The 24,622-nt window shown below is 45.2% G+C and overlaps 3 protein-coding genes across 4 annotated transcripts in view; all 3 read right to left on the bottom strand.

Moving 5' to 3' along the window:
- Positions 1-858: 858 nt before the first annotated feature.
- On the bottom strand, positions 859-6,915 carry LOC130384466 (B-cell receptor CD22-like). Of its 2 annotated transcripts, none has more exons than XM_056592667.1 (6): positions 5,566-6,915; positions 5,115-5,254; positions 3,282-3,668; positions 2,644-2,910; positions 2,254-2,347; positions 859-1,566 (listed from the first exon to the last, which is right to left on the bottom strand). In XM_056592667.1, exons 2-6 carry the CDS (start codon positions 5,158-5,160, stop codon positions 1,515-1,517), a joined length of 846 nt encoding a protein of 281 aa, XP_056448642.1. In that variant the 5' UTR covers positions 5,161-5,254; positions 5,566-6,915; the 3' UTR covers positions 859-1,514. The 2 variants fall into 2 exon arrangements, with proteins under 2 accessions (XP_056448642.1, XP_056448643.1); XM_056592668.1 differs by lacking the exon at positions 5,566-6,915 and having other exon boundaries at positions 3,282-3,623; positions 3,660-3,668; positions 5,115-5,240.
- Positions 6,916-6,970: 55 nt separating this feature from the next.
- Positions 6,971-10,089, bottom strand: LOC130384467 (sialic acid-binding Ig-like lectin 10). The gene is made up of 4 exons (XM_056592669.1): positions 9,815-10,089; positions 8,924-9,274; positions 8,044-8,310; positions 6,971-7,606 (listed from the first exon to the last, which is right to left on the bottom strand). Exons 1-4 carry the CDS (start codon positions 9,858-9,860, stop codon positions 7,482-7,484), a joined length of 789 nt encoding a protein of 262 aa, XP_056448644.1. The 5' UTR covers positions 9,861-10,089; the 3' UTR covers positions 6,971-7,481.
- Positions 10,090-11,065: 976 nt separating this feature from the next.
- Positions 11,066-24,622, bottom strand: part of LOC130384463 (protein asteroid homolog 1-like) — a 39,389-nt gene continuing 25,832 nt past the window's right edge. Inside the window, exon 2 of the mRNA XM_056592661.1 lies at positions 11,066-11,295. Within this exon, the coding sequence (XP_056448636.1) occupies positions 11,080-11,295 (216 nt within the window). The 3' untranslated portion in view covers positions 11,066-11,079. The remainder of the gene's footprint in view (positions 11,296-24,622) is intronic.

The raw sequence follows: 24,622 nt of genomic DNA, 5'->3' as shown, positions 1-24,622 counted from the left end.
TCTAGCCCTTTGGGAGCACTGGGCGAGATTGAGTTTTGCGCCCCCCGTTCCCATAGCGAGTGTTGCCCTGTTAATTGACATTACTATACTTAACATCACTGAAGACATATATTAACTGATATACCTTTACTTTGCTTAGCATTTTTTTTTACCCACTTATAAAAATATGGTCTACCTCGAAATGAAAGATGCTCAAGAATATTTAAAATGAAATTAACTATTAATTGTGGAAATAAGAAGACTAAAAATAAGCAAGGGTCAGCTCTAATGAATTGTATACAAAAATACTATGAAGCATACTCAGACTTTAGACCTATATTTTGAGAATCAATGTACGTCGAGGTTGATCAATGCAGCAGCTGAGCATTTGACGTCTTGCCCCACGTAACGTAACGTCTTGCTTGATTTACAAAAATCATCAATTAAATCGAATAATCTGGTTGACAACTAAACATGTGGCTGAGGGGGCGCCCTAGGATGACCATGTTTAATAAACAAATTTTATTCAAGTTTTATTTCGCTTGTTTTTTCGAGTTCTAGGATCAGTGGGAATTAAGGGCGCCACTAGAGGGCGCCGCCAACCCATTTGTCGCACAAGGCAATCGCCTAGTTCACTTATAGCAATCGTCGGGATGTCCTGGAGAAACGTGATGGCCTTTTGATGCTCCTCCATCTTGAGCCTGCGGAGGGCGGTTAAATGATGGGGGGGGGGGGGTCAAAAAACCGATGAGGAGTGGGGCGGAGTAGCCTACATCTATACTCCTTTCTCTGAGCGATTGGAGCCTCCTCATGGCGCTCAGGAAACCGTGGTGGAGACTTTAGGACAACACGGAGGAGAGAGCGGACAAGCTGCTGACATGTTCTGAGTTTATTGATTATATCATGAATTGCAGTAAATAAGTGCATAGTAAAAACAATGTGTACATATATATATATATATATACACATACACACATACAGTGGTAGGCTGTAGAGGCAGGTAGATTTTATTTGTTAAAAGCCAGTTATTTCATGGATACTATGCATCATGATTAAGTCCCCTTAGCCTTTGGAATTAAAATAGCCCCACATCATCAAATACCTTTCACTATACCTACAGATTGTCATGGTTTTATTTCAGTTAGCCGATTAGCTGGTTTGATTTGCACTGAGAAGTCATTAGGCTAACTAACGAATGAGCCGCCTTGCCGTCGAGAAATTGAGAAGGATCTCACTTTTTTAAACATAGCCTAATCATCCGGACCAGAATGGAGCAGGACCAGTCTTTACAAACCTCACCGTTATTCAGACAACCTTAGGTATATTCAGAATAAACAACAACATACAATAAAGAAAGAAAACTAAAATGCATAAAACACTGAAATCATAAGAAATGCTACAATCAGAAATAAAAACTGAAAAGAACAAGACTCAACCAATAAGTCTGTGATGACAGACAACAGACATGATGACGTCAGTGTTCCCTTATCTCGTCATCACTGGAGGAGGAAGAGGAGTCGCTGCTTGAGTTTGGTTCAGCCAACGACCTCGCTGTAGACGATCTCATGTTCCGGTCCAGGGGCTGACCTGTCACCCAGAAGCAGACCAGCAAACCTCAGATTCCCTTCATCATTTCCCTAGTAGGCTTTAAGTGCCACTGAGCTAGTGAACTAGTGAAACTGTTTTTGTTTTAAACATCTTAGTATGTCTACTTTGATCTCAACATAGTATTCTATGCCATTCTGTCAGTTACTCAAATAATAAATTATATTGAAAAAACAGTCTAAGTCAAACAGTTTGTTAAAAATCAACTACTCTGAACTCCAGTTCAGGTGCTCTTGAATATCAGGGTTAAGGTGTGTGTGTGTGTGTGTGTGTGTGTGTGTGTGTGTGTGTGTGTGTGTGTGTGTGTGTGTGTGTGTGTGTGTGTGTGTGTGTGTGTGTGTGTGTGTGTGTAGCTTTTGGGTCTACCAGACTACCCAGTGGACTGTAGAAAACGTTGCTCATCTATCCAGCGTACATCTAGGTGGACACGCCCACTTGTGATGTCATAAGGGGCATATTTTAACGACTTGTAACGGCTAATCACACTCACACCTAGTGGCATGTCATTAATCTTCCACTTTAACATTAAAGTGGACATTTTCAAAGAATTCCGTTCTGTTCCGTTTGGCGACTTATGATGATAAGTGGTAATTGCAATCTCTCCCTGTGAGCTCCACAGTGGGCTCCATTCCCTACGCCTAGTTGAACAGATTAGTAGTGCTCGAGTACCTTTTAGCGAAGACCAGCCCAGCCAGGAGGAGAAGGAACACAGCCCACAGCACCTTCAACACCACCGACACCGTAAGGTGCCAGACAAACCTGCCTTTTTTTGTTAAACAACACATTTATTTCAGATACAAATAGATTAGTTTACATAACTTTGTAATTAACAGTGAGATGACATTACATTATATAATGTGTTGGATTAGATTAGTTGACATAATTTCAGAAAAAATACGTCAGATTCCCTATAAACGGACCTTATTTTAGATACAATTATATTCAATTCGATAATGTCAGACTATAACAGACTATATGAGATAATGTTAGACTATATAGTTAGACTATAGTAGATGATGGACCACCCTCATGTGCATTAGTGAACACAGAGGGGCTCACCTTCATCTACCAACACCAATAGACTCCAAGGCGCAGAGGTTTTCTGCCCACTGGAGTCCAGAGAGCAGGTGTAATTCCCTGTGTTGTTATTGGTCAGACCGCTGAGGTGGAGGGCGGGGCCTGTATCTGATAGGGCGTGGCCATTTCTGTACCAGTGGACGTCCAATTGGTGGAAGGAGCAGGCTGAGGTACAGGTGAGTGTGACCTGACCGCCCTCTTTCACCACATGGTCAGTGACGGAGCTTCTGACCTTCACATCCTCTCCATCTGTTGAAGACACAGTGAGACAGACGTTCTTTACAACTAGACAGAATGACAGCATACATCCTTCAGTTGAAGTGGTCATCACTTATCATTGACTATTTACCACGGTCAGTTTGCGGATACAAGAAATCATAGAATGCATTTGATCCAAAGCGTCTTCCAGGACATCCAGAAACATCTCATGAGGAGCAGGTGGGTGAGGACATCTTGCTCAAGGTTGACTACAGGAAGCTACTAATCCCTCCCCGATGGGAACCAAGTCTAGTCTCTTCCTATAGTCCTATTATAATGGGACAGTAGTAGAGGTTACCCCGACCCTAGTAACAGTACTAGATGTAAAACTAACCAGTGAAGGTACTAGAAGTAACACTTACCAGTGACCTTGACTATGACTCCTTTCGGTCCGGTGTACTTATCGACGTTGGCCTGGAAGAGGAAGCGGTACATCGCAGTGTCCCGTTTCACCATCTTGATGATCTTTAAGGTGCAGTTCCCGACGCGGTCCCCCAGGTACTGGAACCTTCTGTCAGCCCGGACGCTGCTGCTATCGTACACGTTGAACACAAGGCGCTGGCAGAACTCATCATTGGTGCACCACACCACCCGCTCCACCCGGCGCCCCGCGGGGTGGGTGAAGCTGCAGGGGATGGTGGCGGTGGAGCCCTCCACCACGCAGAAGGAGTCAGGGTACTCCACGTGCCAGTCAGGGTCCGCCCAGTCAGGGTACTCCTCGTACCAGTCAGGGTCCGCCCCCAGCGGCCCTGGAGGAAGCAGACAGTCGGGGTCACAACAGGGAGCCCGGTTCTAAGGGAGGGTCTCACATGAGGTCAGGCACCGAGCATGATTAGTAACCCCTCACACATGAGGGGGTCATTGCCTCGGCGGCACTCTGGGGGCGCTGTTCTGTCTGGTGCACCTTAGTATATCCGCCTGTTTCCTAGCCAGCAGAACCTAGTTTACACCATAAATAAAACGATGCAGGGCAGCACAGCTTTCACACTTACCGTTGTTTTAGCCATATGTGCGCTATGGTTTGTTGTAAAAGCAGGCTAATTCAGTTATCTTTAAATTAGTATATGACTGAAGTGCTCTATTTAGGGGATAAATCCTCATCTGAGTTTGTGTAAATTGACCTTACTTAGAACTCGTCTCCTAATAACCCTTACCCTAACGAACTAGACTTACCGGTAATATGCAATCACTGAACGAATATTATGAAAACAAAACACACATTTCTTTCTAGAAATGTGATCAAAACCCATTTTAATGCCAGATCTTTATAAAAATATTGCATTATCTCTGAAATTATCTCTGCCATGTTGTTCAATTTCGCTGACAGAAACTTCACATTCAGGTAATGACAGTTTCGGCATTTGACATAATTTCTTGAAAATTCTTGAGGTAGTCGAATGTCGACCAATGGCCTTGTGGTATTTTAATAATATGACGCCTGCATATCCGAAATGGTTTGTTTATATATCTCATATATCTAAAATAAAAATGTGATTTCTGGAATGGGACATTACATTTCCACTAGTCACAATTATTTTACAACATGTGGGAGATGTAGATATCTGTAATCGTCATTCTTACAACTGAAAAATGAATTGCTGTTATCTATAATTAAATTAAAGATATCTGTAAAAAAAACATGTTGAAATGTCATTTCCGCTAGCGAAAACTAAATCACTAATAGTCAGCCCGACTGGTTAAATGTTGAAAGGGATTACCATACAGGGTGTGAAGTTGATATTGTACTTTGTTGGGTTGTATTGTGTTGCGTTCATGTCATATTATATCATATTTGATATCACATCAAACAGCATAATATATGATATCATATCGCACACCATATTAAATCATATCATATTATATCATATATCATGCCATAGATCATAACTAATTTCATACTTTATGTATAATTATTTTTTCTTTTATGTTATTAAAGCTTTTTTGTTCATGTCCATTACGAAAACAATGCATTAATAATATATTATTATTAATATTATTATTATCATAACATATGGAACGTTAAACTGATTGAATGAAAGGGTTAGGGTTGCAACACTTATTTTTCTGTGTCTAGTGGTAGAGTTGAGGTCCATCAGGCTCTAAAAAGAGCTCTAGGTTGAGCCCACAGGCCAGCTGGATCCAGTTTGTGTACGGACACGTTCCCGGTAGTAAACAGAAGAAGCATTACAGCTTACCAGCTAGCAGCAGGAGCACAGAGAGGGTCCATGGATTCGTCTTCATCTGCTCCGTAGCTTCCTCTCTGTGTCTGTGGATGTTACCGTCAGGGGGAGGGCTGAATGGCTGATTGTGAAAGGCTACAGGAAATGGACTCTATCTGCCCAATGTAGAAAACAACATTTCGAAATGTTTGATGAGGCATTTTATTTTATGTCTGTACAGTTATTTTTACAACATATTCTGAAGTAGAAATGTTATTTATATGAATATTTTCCACAGCTGTATCCAAATGACAATACACTGTATGCTCATAATAAGATAATAATTAAACTTTTAAAGTTGAATAATCTAATTGAAAGTTTAATAAAGTTCCCAAAAAGCTTGTTCTATGTCTAAATTGGGTTATGTATACCTATAATACCTATAATAACATTTTGAAGTTGTCATCACTTATCATTGACTATTTACCACGTCAGTTTGCAGATACAAGGAATCATGAAATGCCCTTGATCCAGAGCGTCTTCTAGGGATATATACTGTGACTCCATGCTGTCCGCTGTCGACGTTGGTCTTGAAGCGAACGTAGTACCTCTTTGCGTCCTGTTTCACTTTCTTGATCATCTTCAAGGTGCAGTTCCTGACGAGGCCCAACCGCTTAACGTGCAAAATGTCTACGCCTTCCTTTACGTCGACAAGGGGGAGGGTGAAGCTGAAGGGGATGGCGGCGGTAGTCTTCACGTTTAACTTCCACCTTTTAGACACTCTGCAATAGCCATGACCCTCTCTTCACAATGCTTCAAAGTCCATATATAGCTGCCCTTCTCCCTCTCTCATTGACGAGACATCCAATGAACATTTCAGTTCATATTGGCCCAGTAGAACGTCAACGTCCCTATAGTCGCATTATCAACGTGTTTTATAGAAGTAGTCCCTTTTCTTTGGATTGATCTACAGCTTGGACCCGATCGTAAAAACCATCATTTGAAGTTGAGTCTTACTTTCTATTATTCTATTTAACAATCTTAATGCCTTATTTAGATCAGGAATTACTTCATAAACTGGAGGACTCATCAAATTTAGAGATGCACGATGGGCCTCAATGTACTCGGCCAACATCGGTCACCTTTGGAGTTTCTCCAGTGAATATAGATTATTGATCAGCCTTTATTAAACACGACAGGGTAACATGGACAAGGACCATGTCTAAAGTACAATAACTGCAGAATAAGCTTCAACTAAATGTCTTCATGATGATTGTATCTCAGTGACCCCCAGATATTACCCCTCAACAAAGTGTGTGAATTCAAACGCTGACCTATAAACAAGGTATTGTGGATGTTTGCTTACGAATGTTCTCTGAAGACAGGGAAATAGGAGTGTTGATGAGCTGCTGAGCTTATCTCACACAATCTCTCGCTCTCCGCCTGAGTTCATGGGTTGGCCAATGGGCAGAGAGGGGCGGGACTTCTGGTGATGAGGATCAACAGTGACTCTGCTCAGTTATATTTATGCCTTGTGGTTTGTGTCTTCGTTGGTTGATTCTCTGGTTCTCTTTTTTGTGTTTCCTCATTCTGTGATAGGAACAGAGTTAAGGTAGGGTGGGCCATTTGGAGCAACAAGACAAAGAGATTCTACATTTTTAAATGATCCAATCAAAATCAAACATCCCTCTTTTCAGACTACTTCCTCAAACCAAGGGCCTAGCTCACTGCCTTTGGCCAAAGGTCAGACCCATTGGGCAGACTCCAGTCATGCAGAATGAGTAGGGCCAAGCTCCACCTAAAGATGGCCGCCACTCTCCTCCTAAAGATGGCCGCCACACTCATCCTAAAGATGGCCGCCACTCTCCTCATAAAGATGGCCGCCACACTCCACCTAAAGATGGCCGACCCACTCTACCTAAAGATGGCCGACCCACTCCACCTAAAGATGGCCGACCCACTCCACCTAGGTGGCTTTTACCGGGCTGCTCAAGACACATGACAATGGGATGACAATGGGTGATGAAGGTCAAACCGGTTTATTGCGGATGTTGAAGTCCCTGACACATGAAGATGGTGATCCATGCTGCCATCTAGGTGATCTCCTGAGTGACGGCTGGTTTAACCTGTGTGCATTGACTAGCCAACGCACAACAGGTGTGCAGCCCCACCAGCCCCAGAGTCTCTCAGTCTGACTCAGGCCAGGTGAGGCTGCTGAGACCAGCCGTCAGCCACAGCCCACAGGGACGTCAACGGAATTTACTCCAATATGGCAAAATAATTACTCTAAAATAAAATAATCTTTAACACATTCATTAACATGAAAATTATATGTTTCAATCTTAAGTGTACAAATATGTCAATTTAATCAATTTCAATTTCTCATATCGACAAACAGCTTTTTTAGATATGTTTGGTTTTGTTTGTGCACCATTTAGCAAAGACAGCCCCGGCATGGAGGAGAAAGAGAACCGCCAACACCACGCCCTTCACCACGGCAACCACCAGGTGGACCGACCAGCGGAATCCTGGAGAACAACACAAGGGATTCATCATGGATGGAGCGGTCAATTGGTTAGACTATGTTAGACTATATCAGATAATATTAGACTATACTACACTATAACAGATAATGTTAGACTATAATAGACTATATCAGATAATATAAGACTATAGTAGACTATATAAGATAATATTAGGCTATAATAGACTATATCAGATAATGTTAGACTGTATTAGACTATAATAGATAATGTTAGATCATCCAAGACTATATTACATCAGATAATGTTAGACTATCACAGACTATAATGAATAATATTAGACTATAGTGGACTACCGGTGCCTAACATTAGATAATGTAAGACTATACTAGATTAGATTAGATAGTGTTAGACTATCGTACACTATATTACATTAGATGAGGGACCACCCTCATGACATTAGTGAACACAGAGGGGCTCACCTTCATACTCCCCCACCAATAGACTCCAAGGCCCAGAGGTGTTCTGCCCACTGGAGTCCAGAGAGCAGGTGTAATTCCCTGTGTCGTCATTGGTCAGACCGCTGAGGTGGAGGGCGGGGCCTGTCTCTGATAGGTTGTGGCCGTTTCTGTACCAGTGGACGTCCAATTGGTGGAAGGAGCAGGCTGAGGTACAGGTGAGTGTGACCTGACCGCCCTCTTTCACCACATGGTCAGTGACGGAGCTTCTGACCTTCACATCCTCTCCATCTGTTGGAGACACAGTGAGACGGACGTTCTTTACAACTGGACACCTTGCTAACACGAGTGTCAGAACTTAAATAACACTAACTAGTACTAGAAGTAACACTTCTGACAGTACTAGAAGTAATAGTAGTGACAGTAATAGTAGAATTTAACATTGACTAGTGACAGTACGGGAATAATATACTACATTTGATAAGATAATGTCAGACTAAAATAGACTATATTAGATTAGATAATTTTAGACTATAATATACTGTATAAAATTAGATAATTTTAGACTATAATAGGGTATATAATGTTGAACTATAATACATTTTATTAGATTAGATAATGTTAGACTGTAATAGACTTTAATAAATTAGATAATGTCAGACAACAACAGACCGTATCCAAAGCGTCTTCCAGGACATCCAGAAACATCTCATGAGGAGCAGGTGGGTTAGGACATCTTGCTCAAGGTTGACTACAGGAAGCTACTAATCCCTCCCCAATGGGAACCAAGTCTAGTCTCTTCCTATAGTCCTATTATAATGGGACAGTAGTAGAGGTAACACCGACCCTAGTAACAGTACTAGATGTAAAACTAACTATTAAAAGTACCAGAAGTAACACTTACCAGTGACGTTGACTCTGACTCCTTTCTGTCCGGTGAACCCTCCGCCGTTGGTCTCGAAGCGGAAGCGGTACGTTGCAGTGTCCCGTTTCTCCGTCTTGATGATCTTTAAGGTGCAGTTCCTGATGAGGTCCCCCAGGTACAGGAACCTGCTGTCGGCCCGGACGATGCTGCTGTCGTACACGTTGGGCGTGGAGATTTGGCAGAACACCTGATTGGTGCACCAGAACACCCGCTCCACCCGGCGCCCCGCGGGGTGGGTGAAGCTGCAGGGGATGGTGGCGGTGGAGCCCTCCACCACGCAGAAGGAGTCAGGGTACTCCACGTACCAGTCAGGGTCCGCCCCCAGCGGCCCTGGAGGAAGCAGACAGTCGGGGTCACAACAGGGAGCCCGGTTCTAAGGGAGGGTCTCACATGAGGTCATGCTCTCTCCAAGTTGAGCTTTTCACCGTCATGGTGAGAATGAGAGCGACTGGTTGATGGTGAAGACGCTCTGAGAAGGTCAGGGTGGGACGTTGATATTGATATATGTTTGGTTTTATATCATATTATATAATATTTGGTATATCATAAAGCATAATAAATTATATAATATCGTATCTAATTTCACACTTTATATATCAAGTTTTTTTTCTTTTATGTTATGAAAGCTCTTGGGGTGAGGCCCATTAAGAAAACAATGCATTATTATTATCATCAATATTATTATTATTATTATGATAACATATGGAACGATAAACTGATCAAAGTGTCCTTCTTTATCTGTGTCTAGTGGTAGAGTTGAGGTCCCATTAGACTCTAAAAAGAGCTCTAGGTTGAGCCCACAGGCCAGCTGGATCCAGTTTGTGTACGGACACGTTCCCGGTAGTAAACAGAAGAAGCATTACAGCTTACCAGCTAGCAGCAGGAGCACAGAGAGGGTCCATGGATTCATCTTCATCTGCTCCGTAGCTGCCTCTCTGTGTCTGGTTGTTAACGCCACTTGGACAGGGGGAGGGCTGATTGGCTGATTGTGAAAGGCTACAGTAATAGTCTTCACATGTAGCTTCCTCCTTTTAGATATTCTCTGCAATAGCCAATAACCTCCCTTCACAATGCTTTAAATACCATATATAGCTTCTCCCTCTCTCATTGACATGACATCCTATCAACTGTTCAGTTTATATTGACCCAGTAGAACGTCTACAAAAGAATAAGCTACAACTAATTGTCTTCATGATAGTTGTATCTCAGTGACCCCCAGATATTACCCCTCAACAAAGTGTGTGAATTCAAACGCTGACCTATGAACAATATATTGTGGATGTTAGTTTACGAATGTTCTCTGAAGACAGGGAACTATGAGTGTTGGTGAGCTGCTGAGCTTATCTCACACTATCTCTCGCTCTCCGCCTGAGTTCATGGGTTGGCCAATGGGCAGAGAGGGGCGGGACTTCTGGTGATAAGGATAACAGTGACTCTGCTCAGTTATATTAATGCCTTGTGGTTTGTGTCTTCGTTGGTTGATTCTCTGGTTCTCAGGTTGGTTGATTCTTCGATCCTTTTTCTGTTTCCAAATTATGTGATAGAAACAGAGATACGGTATGGTGGGCAATTTCGAGCGACAAGAAAGAGAGAAGCTACATTTTGAAATGATCCAATCAAAATATAACATCCCTCCCTTCAGATCCCTTCCTCAAACCAAGGGACTAGCTCACTGCCTTTGGCAAAAGGTTAGACCCATTGGGCGGACTCCAGGTCCTTCCTGTCATTGGTTCTGTAGCGTGTTCTAACTGACACCAAAGGCCAATCTGAGCCCTGATCCAGACCTTCAGCCCCGCCCAGCTCCTCCTCTTCCTCATCCTGGGTGTGATGCCGTTGCTACAGAAACAGCACAGTCTTGGTGTCAGGCAAAGTGGGGTTCAGGGAGGGCCTTGCAGAACAGCAAGTTGAGCTGGGAGGCGTCCTTCAGGCAGGCCTGCCATTGGTTGAAGCTGTGAGCCACGACACCATCTGGAAGCTGTTTACTGTGTTTGGTATAATGCTGCCCACCTACACACACACACACACACACACACACACACACACACACACACACACACACACGCACACACACACACACACACACACACACAGGTAGGGAGGAGTGAGTGAGTGGGTGATTAAAGTTACATCATGTGCTACCTACCTGTTTTCCCTCCATTTTTTCTGATCAGTTCTCCTTGGACCATGACCATCAGCAGAGCTTTGAGGAGCGTCGGCTCAGGGCTGGCCCTCCTCAGCCAGTAGCGGGTCACAGCCACTGGGAGGCGCAGGTGAGCCGGAACTCCCTCCAGCGTCTCTTCCTCCACGCCCAGCGTCTCCAGACACACCTGCAGCCTCACAGCGGGGTCTGCCTGGGAAGTGGGAACAAACCACATGTCAATCTAACGGATAACTCAACACACAGATTGTAGATTGCTTTGCATTCGATGGCTCCCTCTACAGGTTAAACACCGCTGTCATTGTCTGACAGTGCTACCTGATGCCCTGCTGATTGAACGTTGACAGGACACACCTGTCCTCTGCTTATTGAAACAGAATTGAATGGGTGTTTAGGGAGCCTGCTAGTCTGGTTCTACCCGTCTGTCTTGCAGGGAAGCCAGCAGCCTTTCCCATAATGAAAAAACTCAAAGCCTTGTTTGAAGATGTGTTCAGGGGGTTTGTTTCTCCTTTGAAGGGCCGCTGTCTCTTATCCCTGAATCTGTTTTGATATCATTGTTGTTGTTCTTGTCAATATTTATTAAACCATGGTAGTTCTCCAAACCTTCTCTTTGACCCAGTTCTTGAGGGGTCCAGTTTGATGTTGTTGGTGGCCGAGCCTCCGTCCATCCACACGTACGTTTGATTCCACGGTCTGACAGATTCTTGAAAAAAGCCTGGACCTCCGCCTGGAAGGCCAGGTACTCCCCGCCGTGGTTCTGGTCGGCCATCTTGTAGAGGAGGTGGGCCAGGCTACTGCCGTCCACCACTAGCTTGCTGTCCCTGAAGCGGACGTCCTGGTAGATCTGTCTGTAGTCCTCCAGCAGCGAGCACAAGCCCTTCACCCCCATGGTGTGAACGCCCGTCAGAACTAGCAGCAGGGCTGCTGTCTCTTATCCCTGCATCTGTTTTGATATCATTGTTGTTCTGGTCAATATTTATTAAACCATGGTCAAATTGAACCAACTACTCAGAAGTTAACTGCAACAGTTAAAGTGAGGAGTTGGAATGAACCCTGTGTTGATAGAACACGAAAGATAGTAGTTGACAATATGGGGGTATTCATCCCTAACCCTAATTAAGATATCGTCATGAGTGTCTCGGTTTAGCCTAGCCCTAGCCCTGCACTTTCTTTGGTTTGGAGCTGACAAGGCCTATGCTGGCCGCCTGATGTCCATCTTTAATGTCTCTCTTCTCCATTTATTTTCTCTATTTTGTCCATCTATTATCCTATTTGTTAACTGGCTAAAGGAGACGTTAGACTTACCTGGGGCAGAGTGGCCAGTCTCAGCTGCTGAGCAGCTCCTTGGACCAAAGGTTGTACCAGCATGGCCATCCTCACCATCGTCCACACCTCCGTCTAAGCTTCCCAATGGTGTGTTCTTTGTTTGTGTTTCATTAAGATCCCCTCACATGTTTTTTTTGTCAATGTAATCGTTGATTAGTCAGATTGCTCCTGCCGGTTTGAGCCGACCGTTTGGTTCTCCTCCCTGCGTCGGTGGGGAGGAGTACATCTGTACTCCTTTCTCTGAGCGATTGGAGCCTCCTCATGCAGCTCAGGAAACCGTGGTGGAGACTTTAGGACAACACGGAGGAAAGAGCGGACAAGCTGCTGACATGGTCTGAGTTTATTGATTTATATCATGAATTGCTGTAAATAAGTGAATAGTAAAAACAATATGTATATATCTATACACATACACACATACATATATATATATATAAATATATATATATACAGTGGTAGGCATAACTTTAGTCACCCATGCTAAAGTTGACTAAAAAGTGAAATTGATCTTAATGCCTTTATTATACCATTGATGAAAAATGCTACCTTTAAGGACACCAATTTGCTTTGTGAATGAATAATCTATCATAAATAAATAAATGTTCTCCCTTAAAATACAGGGTGCATAAGTATAAACACCCCTATTTTAAATTAAAATAGAGGCAGGCAGATTTTATTTTTTAAAAGCCAATTCCTTCGGAGATCCAGGATACTATGCATCCTGATTAAGTTCCCTCAGCCTTTGGAATTAAAATAGCCCCACTTCATCAAATACCTTTCACTATACCTACACATTGGCATGGTTTTATTTCAGTTAGCCTATTAGCTGGTTTCATTTGCACTGAGAAATCATTAGGCTTATTAACAGCTGTATCCAAATGAAAATACACTGTATGCTCAGAATAAGTTAATAATTTAACATTTATAGTTTAATAGCCTACCTGAAAGGTCTAATACAGTTCCCAAAAAGCTTGTTCTATGTCTAAATTGGGTTATGCATACCTATAATACCTGTATTTTTATACAGACGCTTCACAAAAAGACTTTTGTTCAATTCTATCTGACTTCTGCTAATTTAAGAGAGGACTTTGACACACATGGCAGCAGAAAAAGTTCCTGCTGAGTTTCAGTGAATTATGCTTACCCCTCTTATATTAGCTCCAAATTATCTGCCCCCAATCAACTTTATGAGCATTTAAAATGGCTTCACTAAAAAACAAGAACCACTGATGATAAGAACATGACAGATCTTATTGTAAGCCTACATGACCCATAGATTGTAAAGATATGATTGCATAAATACTGTAAGCTAACAGAATAAGAACTGGCTCATTCCTTGCCATCAGGAAACTAAATTGAGAAGTATTTTTTTTAAACATTCCCTAGTCATCAGGACCAGAATGGAGAAGAATCAGTCTTTGCAAACCTCACCGTTATTCAGACAACCTTGAGTATATTCAGAATAAAGATTGAGATAGGAAACTCAAAAGCATGAAACACAGATATCATCAGAAATGTTACAATCAGAAATATAAACTGAAAAGAACAAGACTCAACCAATAAGTCTGTGACAGACAACAGACATGATGACGTCAGTGTTCCCTTATCTCGTCATCACTGGAGGAGGAAGAGGAGTCGCTGCTTGAGTTTGGTTCAGTGAACGACCTCGCTGTAGACGATCTCATGTCCCGGTCCAGGGGCTGACCTGTCACCCAGAAGCAGACCAGCAAACCTCAGATTCCCTTCATCATTTCCCTAGTAGGCTTTAAGTGCCACTGAACTAGTGAACCAGTAAACCTGTTTCTGTTTAAAACATCTTAAACAGAAACAGGTTTTCTGTTTAAGATGTTTTCCACCCGGAGCCCCGCGGGGTGGGTGAAGCTGCAGGGGATGGTGGCGGTGGAGCCCTCCACCACGCAGAAGGAGTCAGGGTACTCCACGTGCCAGTCAGGCTCCGCCCCCAGCGGCCCTGGAGGAAGCAGACAGTCGGGGTCACAACAGGGAGCCCGGTTCTAAGGGAGGGTCTCACATGAGGTCATGCTCTCTCCAAGTTGAGCTTTTCCACGTCATGGTGAGAATGAGAGCGACTGGTTGATGGTAAAGACGCTCTGAGAAGGTCAGGGTGAGACGTTGATATTGGAATGTGTTTGGTTTTATATCATATCATATAATATTTGATATCATATATTTGATATATCATGAAGCATAATAAATTATATTACATATCGTATCAAACTTCGAACTACTAGATATCCAATTTTTTCTTTTCTGTTCTGAAAGTATTGAGAAAAAAATTATTATCATTATCATTGCTATTTTATTATTATAACATATGGAACGATAAACTGATCAAAGTGTCCTTCTTTGTCTGTGTCTAATGGTAGAGTTGAGGTCCCACTAGACTCTCAAAAGAGCTATAGGTTGAGCCAACAGGCCAGCTGGATCCAGTTTGTGTACGGACACGTTTCCGTTAGTATCAGAAGAAGCATTAAAGCTTACCAGCTGTAATGCTGTCAGGTCATCACTTATGATGATGATCTGATCTGACTATTTACCATGTCAGTTTGCAGATACAGGGAATCATAAAATCCCCTTGATCAAGAGCGTCTTCTAGGGCATCCAGAAACATTGCATGAGGAGCAGGTGGTTGAAGACATCTTGCTCAAGGTTGAGCACAGGAAGCTCCTTAACCCTCCCCAATGGGAACCAAGTGTAGCCTCATCCTATCATTCTGTCATAATTTGTCAGTGACAGAACTAACATTAGGGACAGTAGCCTACCGTAAGTAACATATAGTGACGGAGCTAGAAGTAACACTTACCAGTGACAGTGACTCCTGGCTGTCCGCTGTCGACGTTGGTCTTGAAGCGAAAGTAGTACCTCTTTGCGTCCTGTTTCACTTTCTTGATCATCTTCAAGGTGCAGGAGGGGGGAGGGTGAAGCTGAAGGGGATGGCGGCGGTAGTCTTCACGTTTAACTTCCACCTTTTAGACACTCTGCAATAGCCCTGACCCTCTCTTCACAATGCTTCAAAGTCCATATAGCTGCCCTTCTCCCTCTCTCATTGACGAGACATCCAATGAACATTTCGTTTATATTGGCCCAGTAGAACGTCCCTATAGTCCCATTATCAACGTGTTTTATAGAAGTAGTCCCTTTGCTTTGGATTGATCTACAGCTTGGACCCGATCGTAAAAATCATCATTTGAAGTTGAGTCTGACTTTCTATTATTCTATTTAACAATCGTAATGCCTTATTTAGATCCGGGATTACTTCATAAACTGGAGGACTCAAATTTAGAGATGCACGATGGGCCACAATGTACTCGGCCAACATCGGTCACCGTTGGAGTATCTCCAGTGAATATGGATTATTGATCAGCCATTATTAAACACGACAGGGTAACATGAACAAGGACCATGTCTAAAGTACAATAACTGCAGAATAAGCTTCAACTAAATGTCTTCATGATGATTGTATCTCAGTGACCCCCAGATATTACCCCTCAAAAGTCTGTGAATTCAAACGCTGACCTACAAACAAGGTATTGTGGCTGTTTGCTTACGAATGTTCTCTGAAGTCAGGGAAATATGAGTATTGATGAGCTGCTGAGCTTATCTCACACAATCTCTTGCTCTCCGCCTGAGTTCATGGGTTGGCCAATGGGCAGAGAGGGGTGGGACTTCTGTTGATGAGGATCAACAGTGACTCTGCTCAGGTATATTTATGCCTTGTGGTTTGTGTCTTCGTTGGTTGATTCTCTGGTTCTCAGGCTTGTTGATTCTCTGGTTCTCTTTTTTGTGTTTCCTCATTATGTGATAGAAACAGAGTTAAGGGTGGGCCATTTGGAGAAACAAGACAAAGAGATTCTACATTTTTAAATGATCCAATCAAAATAAAACATCCCTCTTTTCTGACGACTTCCTCAAACCAAGGGACTAGCTCACTGCCTTTGGCCAAAGGTCAGACCCATTGGGCGGACTCCAGTCATGCAGAATGAGTAGGGCCAAGCTCCTCCTAAAGATGGCCGCCACTCTCCTCCTAAAGATGGCCGCCACTCTCCTCATAAAGATGGCCGCCACTCTCCTCATAAAGATGGCCGCCACACTCCACCTAAAGATGGCGGACCCACTCCACAAAAAGATGGCCGACCCACTCCACCTAGGTGGCTTTTACCGGGCTGCTCAAGACACATGACAATGGGATGACAATGGGTAATGATGTTGAAACCGGTTTATTGCGGATGTTGAAGTCCATGACACATGAAGAAGGAGATCCATGCTGCCATCTAGGTGATCTCCTGAGTGTGTGTGGTGACGGCTGGTTTAACCTGTGAGCATTGACTAGCCATCGCACAACAGGTGTGCAGCCCCACCAGCCCCAGAGTCTCTCAGTCTGACTCAGGCCAGGTGAGGCTGCTGAGACCAGCCGTCAGCCACAGTTCACAGGGACGTCAACGGAATTTACTCCAATATGGCGAAATAATTATTCTAAAATACAATCATCTTTAACACATTCATTAAAAGGAAAAAATATTTTTTAATCTGAAAAAAAAAGTGTACAAATATGTTAATTTAATCAACTTCAATTTCTCATATCGACAAACAGCTTTTTTAGATACGTTTGGTTTTGTTAGAAAACCATTTAGCGAAGACAACCCCAGCCACGAGGAGAAGGAGAACCGTCAACACCACGCCCTTCACCATGGCAACCTCCAGGTGGACCGACCTGTGGAATCCTGGAGAACAACACAAGGGGTTCATCATGGATGGAGCGGTCATTAGACTATCATAGAACATAACAGCTAACGTTAGACTATCAAAGACTATGTCAGATAATGACATTAATGAGATTATCCTTATCATAGACTACCAGTATATACCATGACATACCGTTAGACTATACTAGACTATATAACATTAGACAATGTCAGTCTTTAGTAGACTCTATAAGATTAGATCATTTTAGACTGTAGTAGACTATATGAGATTATTTTAGACTATACCAAACTACAATAGATTAGTTAATGTTCGACTACATCAGATAACGTCTGACTATAATAGTTAAGATAATGTTAGACATAATAGACTTTAATAAAATAAATGACGTCAGACTATAATAGACTATATAACATAATGTCAGACTATAAGAGACTATATTACATTAGATAATGTTAGACTATAATAGACTATATTACATTAGATGAGGGACCACCCTCATGTGCATTAGTGAACACAGAGGGGCTCACCTTCATCTTCCAACACCAATAGACTCCAAGGCGCAGAGGTGTTCTGCCCACTGGAGTCCAGAGAGCAGGTGTAATTCCCTGCGTCGTCATTGGTCAGACCACTGAGGTGGAGGGCGGGGCCTGTCTCTGATAGGGCGTGGCCATTTCTGTACCAGTGGACGTCCAATTGGTGGAAGGAGCAGGCTGAGGTACAGGTGAGTGTGACCTGACCGCCCTCTTTCACCACATGGTCAGTGACGGAGCTTCTGACCTTCACAACCTCTCCGTCTGTTGAAGACACAGTGAGACAGACGTTCTTTACAACTGGACAGATTGACAGCATATACCCTTCATTTGAGTATATTTACCACCTCAGTTTGTACATACAAGGAGTCCTACAATCTGTTGTATGGGCCAACTTCCCAGGCTGTTCCTGATCAAGCTCTTTGTGATCGAGTCCCTTTGATCCAAAGCGTCTTCCAGGACATCCAGAAACATCTCATGAGGAGCAGGTGGGTGAGGACATCTTGCTCAAGGTTGACTACAGGAAGCTACTAATCCCTCCCCAATGGGAACCAAGTCTAGTCTCTTCCTATAGTCCTATTATAATGGGACAGTAGTAGAAGTAACACTGACTACTAACAGCATCAGGAGTTACACAGACTAGTAACAATACCAGACGTAACACTGACTACTAACAGTACCATAAGTAACACTTACCAGTGACGTTGACTCTGACTCCTTACCCTTCGGCGTTGGCCTCGATGCGGAAGCGGTACGTTGCAGCGTCCTGTTTCAGCATCTTGGTGATATTCAAGGTGCAGTTCCCGATGAGGTCCCCCAGGTACAGGAACCTGCTGTCGGCCCGGACGTTGCTGCTGTTGTACCCGTTGGACACGGGGTGCCAGCAGAACTGAAGATTGGCGCACCAGACCACCCGCTTCACCCGGAGCCCCGTGGGGTGGGTGAAGCTGCAGGGGATGGTGGCGGTGGAGCCCTCCACCACGCAGAAGGAGTCAGGGTACTCCACGTGCCAGTCAGGGTCCCCCCCCAGCGGCCCTGGAGGAAGCAGACAGTCGGGGTCACAACAGGGAGCCCGGTTCTAAGGGAGGGTCTCACAGGAGGTCATGCTCTCTCCAAGTTGAGCTTTTCACCGTCATGGTGAGAATGAGAGCGACTGGTTGATGGTAAAGACGCTCTGAGAAGGTCAGGGTGAGACGTTGATATTGGAATGTGTTTGGTTTTATATCATATTATATAATATTTGATATCATATCATAAAGCATAATAAATTATACCATATTTCGTGTCAAACTTCAGACTCTATGCATCAATTTTTTTTCTTTTATGTTATGAAAGCTTTTTTGGTGAGGCCCATTAATAAAACATTAAAACTTTGTCTGTGTCTAGTGGTAGAGTTGAGGTCCCATTAGACTCTCGAAAGAGCTCTAGGTTGAGCCCACAGGCCAGCTGGATCCAGTTTGTGTACGGACACGTCTCCGGTAGTAAACAGAAAAAGCATTACAGCTTACCAGCTAGTAGCAGGAGCACAGAGAGGGTCCATGGATTCATCTTCATCTGCTCCGTAGCTGCCTCTCTGTGTCTGGTTATTAACGTCACTTGGACAGGGGTAGGGCTGATTGGCTGATTGTGAAAGGCTACAGTAATAGTCTTCACATGTAGCTTCCTCCTTTTAGATATTCTCTGCAATAGCCAATAACCTTCCTTCACATTGTTTAAATACCTTATATAGCTTCCCTTCTCCATCTCTGATTGACATGACATCTTATCAACAGTTCAGTTTATATTGGCCCAGTAGAACGTCCCTATAGACCCATTATCAACATGTTTTATAGAAGTAGTCCCTTTGCTTTGGATTGATCTACAACTTGGTTTAGATTGTAACAAAACATAAGTTGAAGTAGAGTTTGACTTTCTATTATATTGAGCAACCGTTATGTCTTTATTTGATTCATCAAACTTAGAGACTAGAAGTTAGGGATGCACGATGGGCCACAATGTACGCGGCCAACATCGGTCACAGGTGGAGTATCTCCAGTGTATATGGATTATTGATCAGCCGTTATTATTAGTGAACACGACAGGATAACGTGAACAATGACCATGTCTAAAGTACAATAACTGGCAGAATAAGCTGCATCTAAATGTCTTCATGATAATTGTATCTCAGTGACCCCCAGATATTACCCCTCAACAAAGTGTGTGAATTCAAACGCTGACCTATAAACAAGATATTGTGGATGTTAGTTCACGAGATCTTCTCTGAAGACAGGGAAATATGAGTGTTGGTGATCTGCAGAGCTTATCTCAAACTATCTCACGCTCGCCGCCTGAGTTCATGGGTTGGCCAATGGGCAGAGAGGGGCGGAACTTCTGGTGATAGGGATCAATAGTGACTCTGCCCATTTATATTCATGCCATGCGGTTTGTGTCTTCGTTGGTTGATTCTCTGGTTCTCATGTTTGTCGATTCTCTGGTTCTCCTTTTTGTGTTTCCTCATTCTGTGATAGAAACAGAGTTAATGTAGGGTGGGCAATTTGGAGCAACAAGACAGAGATGCAAAATTTTTAAGTGATCCAATCAAAATAAGACATTAACATTTCTACTTTAATCTTTACGCGTACAAATATGTTGTTTTTTTATCAACTTCAATGTCTGATATTGACAAATATCTTTTTTACATTTGATTGGTTTTGTTTGAGCACCATTTAGCGAAGACAACCCCAGCCAGGAGGAGAAGGAGAACCGCCAACACCACGCCCTTCACCACGGCAACCACCAGGTGGACGGACCTGTGGAATCCTGGAGCCTCATTACAGACAAAATCCTAACTTCTCTGAAGTTAGTCCCTAACTGAAGTTAGGGACTCAAAGATAGGAAAAATCCTAACTTCCTATTACAGAAGCAGTCCCTAACCTGTTGGTCATTTCCTATCGTATCTGTGGCCTCCTATCTTATCTTAATTTAGGTAATCCTAACTGCTCTGTAAATCAGATTTTCGATCTGCAATCGTCAGTTTCTGCACTCGGAATGTGCATGTGATTGATAGAACGAGTTACTTTTAACATTAACAGAGACTGTTAATAACGGCAAGATAGTTGCACTAGTACGACGTCATGGCGGGTAGTGATACAGGGAACAAGAAGAGGAGTTATAAAGTAGTAAAGTAATTCTTCCACCAAATTCAAAATGTAATGTCTTTGCAGGCGATGAAATGAAATTAAAATATGGTCATGAAAATTTAAGAAATAATTACGCGGCCTCTGTAGGCTTTCAGACATCACGTTTCTGTTGTGTTGATCATCGTCTTCATTGTCAAGCAGACCTACTAACAGTGCTGCTGCCATTTTTTTCAGTTATTGACAGTTATTTTGAATTTAGGACAGGGTGTATAGCCACCTAACTTAGGGATCCTAACTTAAGAAATTCCTAACTTAGGAGTTCTGTAATGGATAAATTCCTATCTTAAGATAAGATAGGTTTTCTTCCTAAGTTAGGTTAGGAAACCTCCTTCTGTAATACCAAAACCCCTAAATACCTTCCTATCTCAAGATAGGAAGGGAGAGAGGTGAAGGAGTGAGAGGGAGGGAGAGAGGTGAAGGAGTGAGAGGGAGTGAGAGAGGTGAAGGGGAGTGAGAGGGACGGAGAGAGGTGAAGGGGAGGGAGAGAGGTGAAGGGGAGTGAGAGGGAGTGAGAGAGGTGAAGGGGAGTGAGAGGGACGGAGAGAGGTGAAGGGGAGGGAGAGAGGTGAAGGAGTGAGAGGGAGGGAGAGAGGTGAAGGAGTGAGAGGGAGTGAGAGAGGTGAAGGGGAGTGAGAGGGACGGAGAGAGGTGAAGGGGAGTGAGAGGGAGGGAGAGAGGTGAGGGAGGGAGAGAGGTGAAGGGGAGTGAGAGGGAGGGAGAGAGGGGAAGGAATGAGAGGGAGTGAGAGAGCTGAAGGAGTGAGAGGGAGTGAGAGAGGTGAAGGGGAGTGAGAGGGACGGAGAGAGGTGAAGGGGAGTGAGAGGGAGGGAGAGAGGTGAAGGAGTGAGAGAGGTGAAGGAGTGAGAGGGAGGGAGAGAGATGAAGGAGATAGAGAGGTGAAGGGGAGTGAGAGACAGGGAGAGAGGTGAAGGGGAGGGAGAGAGGTGAAGGAGTGAGAGGGAGGGAGAGAGGTGAAGGAGTGAGAGGGAGTGAGAGAGGTGAAGGGGAGTGAGAGGGACGGAGAGAGGTGAAGGGGAGTGAGAGGGAGGGAGAGAGGTGAAGGAGTGAGAGGGAGTGAGAGAGGTGAAGGGGAGTGAGAGGGACGGAGAGAGGTGAAGGGGAGGGAGAGAGGTGAAGGGGAGTGAGAGGGAGTGAGAGAGGTGAAGGGGAGTGAGAGGGAGGGAGAGAGGTGAAGGGGAGTGAGAGGGAGTGAGAGAGGTGAAGGGGAGTGAGAGGGAGGGAGAGAGGTGAAGGGGAGTGAGAGGGACGGAGAGAGGTGAAGGGGAGTGAGAGGGAGTGAGAGAGGTGAAGGAGTGAGAGGGAGTGAGAGAGGTGAAGGGGAGTGAGAGGGACGGAGAGAGGTGAAGGAGTGAGAGGGAGGGAGAGAGGGAGGGAGAGAGGTGAAGGAGTGAGAGGGAGGGAGAGAGGTGAAGGAGTGAGAGGGAGTGAGAGAGGTGAAGGGGAGTGAGAGGGACGGAGAGAGGTGAAGGAGTGAGAGGGAGGGAGAGAGGTGAAGGGGAGTGAGAGGGAGGGAGAGAGGTGAAGGGGAGTGAGAGGGACGGAGAGAGGTGAAGGGGAGTGAGAGGGAGGGAGGTGAAGGAGTGAGAGGGAGGGAGAGAGGTGAAGGAGAGTGAGAGGGAGGGAGAGAGGTGAAGGAGTGAGAGGGAGGGAGAGAGGTGAAGGAGTGAGAGGGAGGGAGAGAGGTGAAGGAGTGAGAGGGAGTGAGAGAGGTGAAGGAGTGAGAGGGACGGAGAGAGGTGAAGGGGAGTGAGAGGGAGGGAGAGAGGTGAAGGAGAGTGAGAGGGAGGGAGAGAGGTGAAGGAGAGTGAGAGGGAGGGAGAGAGGTGAAGGAGTGAGAGGGAGGGAGAGAGGTGAAGGAGTGAGAGGGAGGGAGAGAGGTGAAGGAGTGAGAGGGAGTGAGAGAGGTGAAGGGGAGTGAGAGGGACGGAGAGAGGTGAAGGGGAGTGAGAGGGAGGGAGAGAGGTGAAGGAGTGAGAGGGAGGGAGAGAGGTGAAGGAGAGTGAGAGGGAGGGAGAGAGGTGAAGGAGTGAGAGGGAGGGAGAGAGGTGAAGGAGTGAGAGGGAGGGAGAGAGGTGAAGGAGTGAGAGGGAGTGAGAGAGGTGAAGGAGTGAGAGGGAGGGAGAGAGGTGAAGGGGAGTGAGAGGGAGGGAGAGAGGTGAAGGAGTGAGAGGGAGTGAGAGACGTGAAGGAGTGAGAGAGGTGAAGGAGTGAGAGGGAGGGAGAGAGATGAAGGAGATAGAGAGGTGAAGGGGAGTGAGAGAGAGGGAGAGAGGTGAAGGGGAGGGAGAGAGGTGAAGGAGTGAGAAGGAGGGAGAGAGGTGAAGGGGAGTGAGAGGGAGTGAGAGAGGTGAAGGAGTGAGAGGGAGTGAGAGAGGTGAAGGGGAGTGAGAGGGACGGAGAGAGGTGAAGGAGTGAGAGGGAGGGAGAGAGGGAGGGAGAGAGGTGAAGGAGTGAGAGGGAGGGAGAGAGGTGAAGGAGTGAGAGGGAGTGAGAGAGGTGAAGGGGAGTGAGAGGGACGGAGAGAGGTGAAGGAGTGAGAGGGAGGGAGAGAGGTGAAGGGGAGTGAGAGGGAGGGAGAGAGGTGAAGGGGAGTGAGAGGGACGGAGAGAGGTGAAGGGGAGTGAGAGGGAGGGAGGTGAAGGAGTGAGAGGGAGGGAGAGAGGTGAAGGAGAGTGAGAGGGAGGGAGAGAGGTGAAGGAGTGAGAGGGAGGGAGAGAGGTGAAGGAGTGAGAGGGAGGGAGAGAGGTGAAGGAGTGAGAGGGAGTGAGAGAGGTGAAGGAGTGAGAGGGACGGAGAGAGGTGAAGGGGAGTGAGAGGGAGGGAGAGAGGTGAAGGAGAGTGAGAGGGAGGGAGAGAGGTGAAGGAGAGTGAGAGGGAGGGAGAGAGGTGAAGGAGTGAGAGGGAGGGAGAGAGGTGAAGGAGTGAGAGGGAGGGAGAGAGGTGAAGGAGTGAGAGGGAGTGAGAGAGGTGAAGGGGAGTGAGAGGGACGGAGAGAGGTGAAGGGGAGTGAGAGGGAGGGAGAGAGGTGAAGGAGTGAGAGGGAGGGAGAGAGGTGAAGGAGAGTGAGAGGGAGGGAGAGAGGTGAAGGAGTGAGAGGGAGGGAGAGAGGTGAAGGAGTGAGAGGGAGGGAGAGAGGTGAAGGAGTGAGAGGGAGTGAGAGAGGTGAAGGAGTGAGAGGGAGGGAGAGAGGTGAAGGGGAGTGAGAGGGAGGGAGAGAGGTGAAGGAGTGAGAGGGAGTGAGAGACGTGAAGGAGTGAGAGAGGTGAAGGAGTGAGAGGGAGGGAGAGAGATGAAGGAGATAGAGAGGTGAAGGGGAGTGAGAGAGAGGGAGAGAGGTGAAGGGGAGGGAGAGAGGTGAAGGAGTGAGAAGGAGGGAGAGAGGTGAAGGAGTGAGAGGGAGGGAGAGAGGTGAAGGAGTGAGAGGGAGAGATAGAGGTGAGGAGAATGAGAGGGAGGGAGAGAGGTGAAGGGGAGTGAGAGGGAGGGAGAGAGGTGAAGGAGTGAGAGGGAGAGATAGAGGTGAGGAGAATGAGAGGGAGGGAGAGAGGTGAAGGGGAGTGAGAGGGAGGGAGAGAGGTGAAGGAGTGAGAGGGAGAGATAGAGGTGAGGAGAATGAGAGGGAGGGAGAGAGGTGAAGGGGAGTGAGAGGGAGGGAGAGAGGTGAAGAGAGGTACAGAATAAGAAGACAGAGAGTTAATATCAATAGACCATAAGAGGTGGACATTGTGCTGAAACCAGTCTT

Source organism: Gadus chalcogrammus, chromosome 6 (assembly GCF_026213295.1).
Source record: "Gadus chalcogrammus isolate NIFS_2021 chromosome 6, NIFS_Gcha_1.0, whole genome shotgun sequence".
Classification (NCBI taxonomy): domain Eukaryota; kingdom Metazoa; phylum Chordata; class Actinopteri; order Gadiformes; family Gadidae; genus Gadus; species Gadus chalcogrammus.
The sequence above is the reverse complement of the archived record's forward strand: the minus strand, read 5'-3'. Positions and strand labels throughout refer to the sequence as shown.

Coding starts and splice junctions, on each gene's coding strand:
- LOC130384466 (XM_056592667.1), bottom strand. CDS start 5,160: ATGAAGACGAATCCATGGACCCTCTCTGTGCTCCTGCTGCTAGCTG. Junction 3,669..5,114: donor TGTGCTCCTGCTGCTAGCTG/GTAAGCTGTAAT, acceptor TGCTTCCTCCAG/GGCCGCTGGGGGCGGACCCT. Junction 2,911..3,281: donor AGTCATAGTCAAGGTCACTG/GTAAGTGTTACT, acceptor TGTCTTCAACAG/ATGGAGAGGATGTGAAGGTC.
- LOC130384467 (XM_056592669.1), bottom strand. CDS start 9,860: ATGAAGATGAATCCATGGACCCTCTCTGTGCTCCTGCTGCTAGCTG. Junction 9,275..9,814: donor TGTGCTCCTGCTGCTAGCTG/GTAAGCTGTAAT, acceptor TGCTTCCTCCAG/GGCCGCTGGGGGCGGACCCT. Junction 7,607..8,043: donor ATTGGTGGGGGAGTATGAAG/GTGAGCCCCTCT, acceptor GTTGTTCTCCAG/GATTCCGCTGGTCGGTCCAC.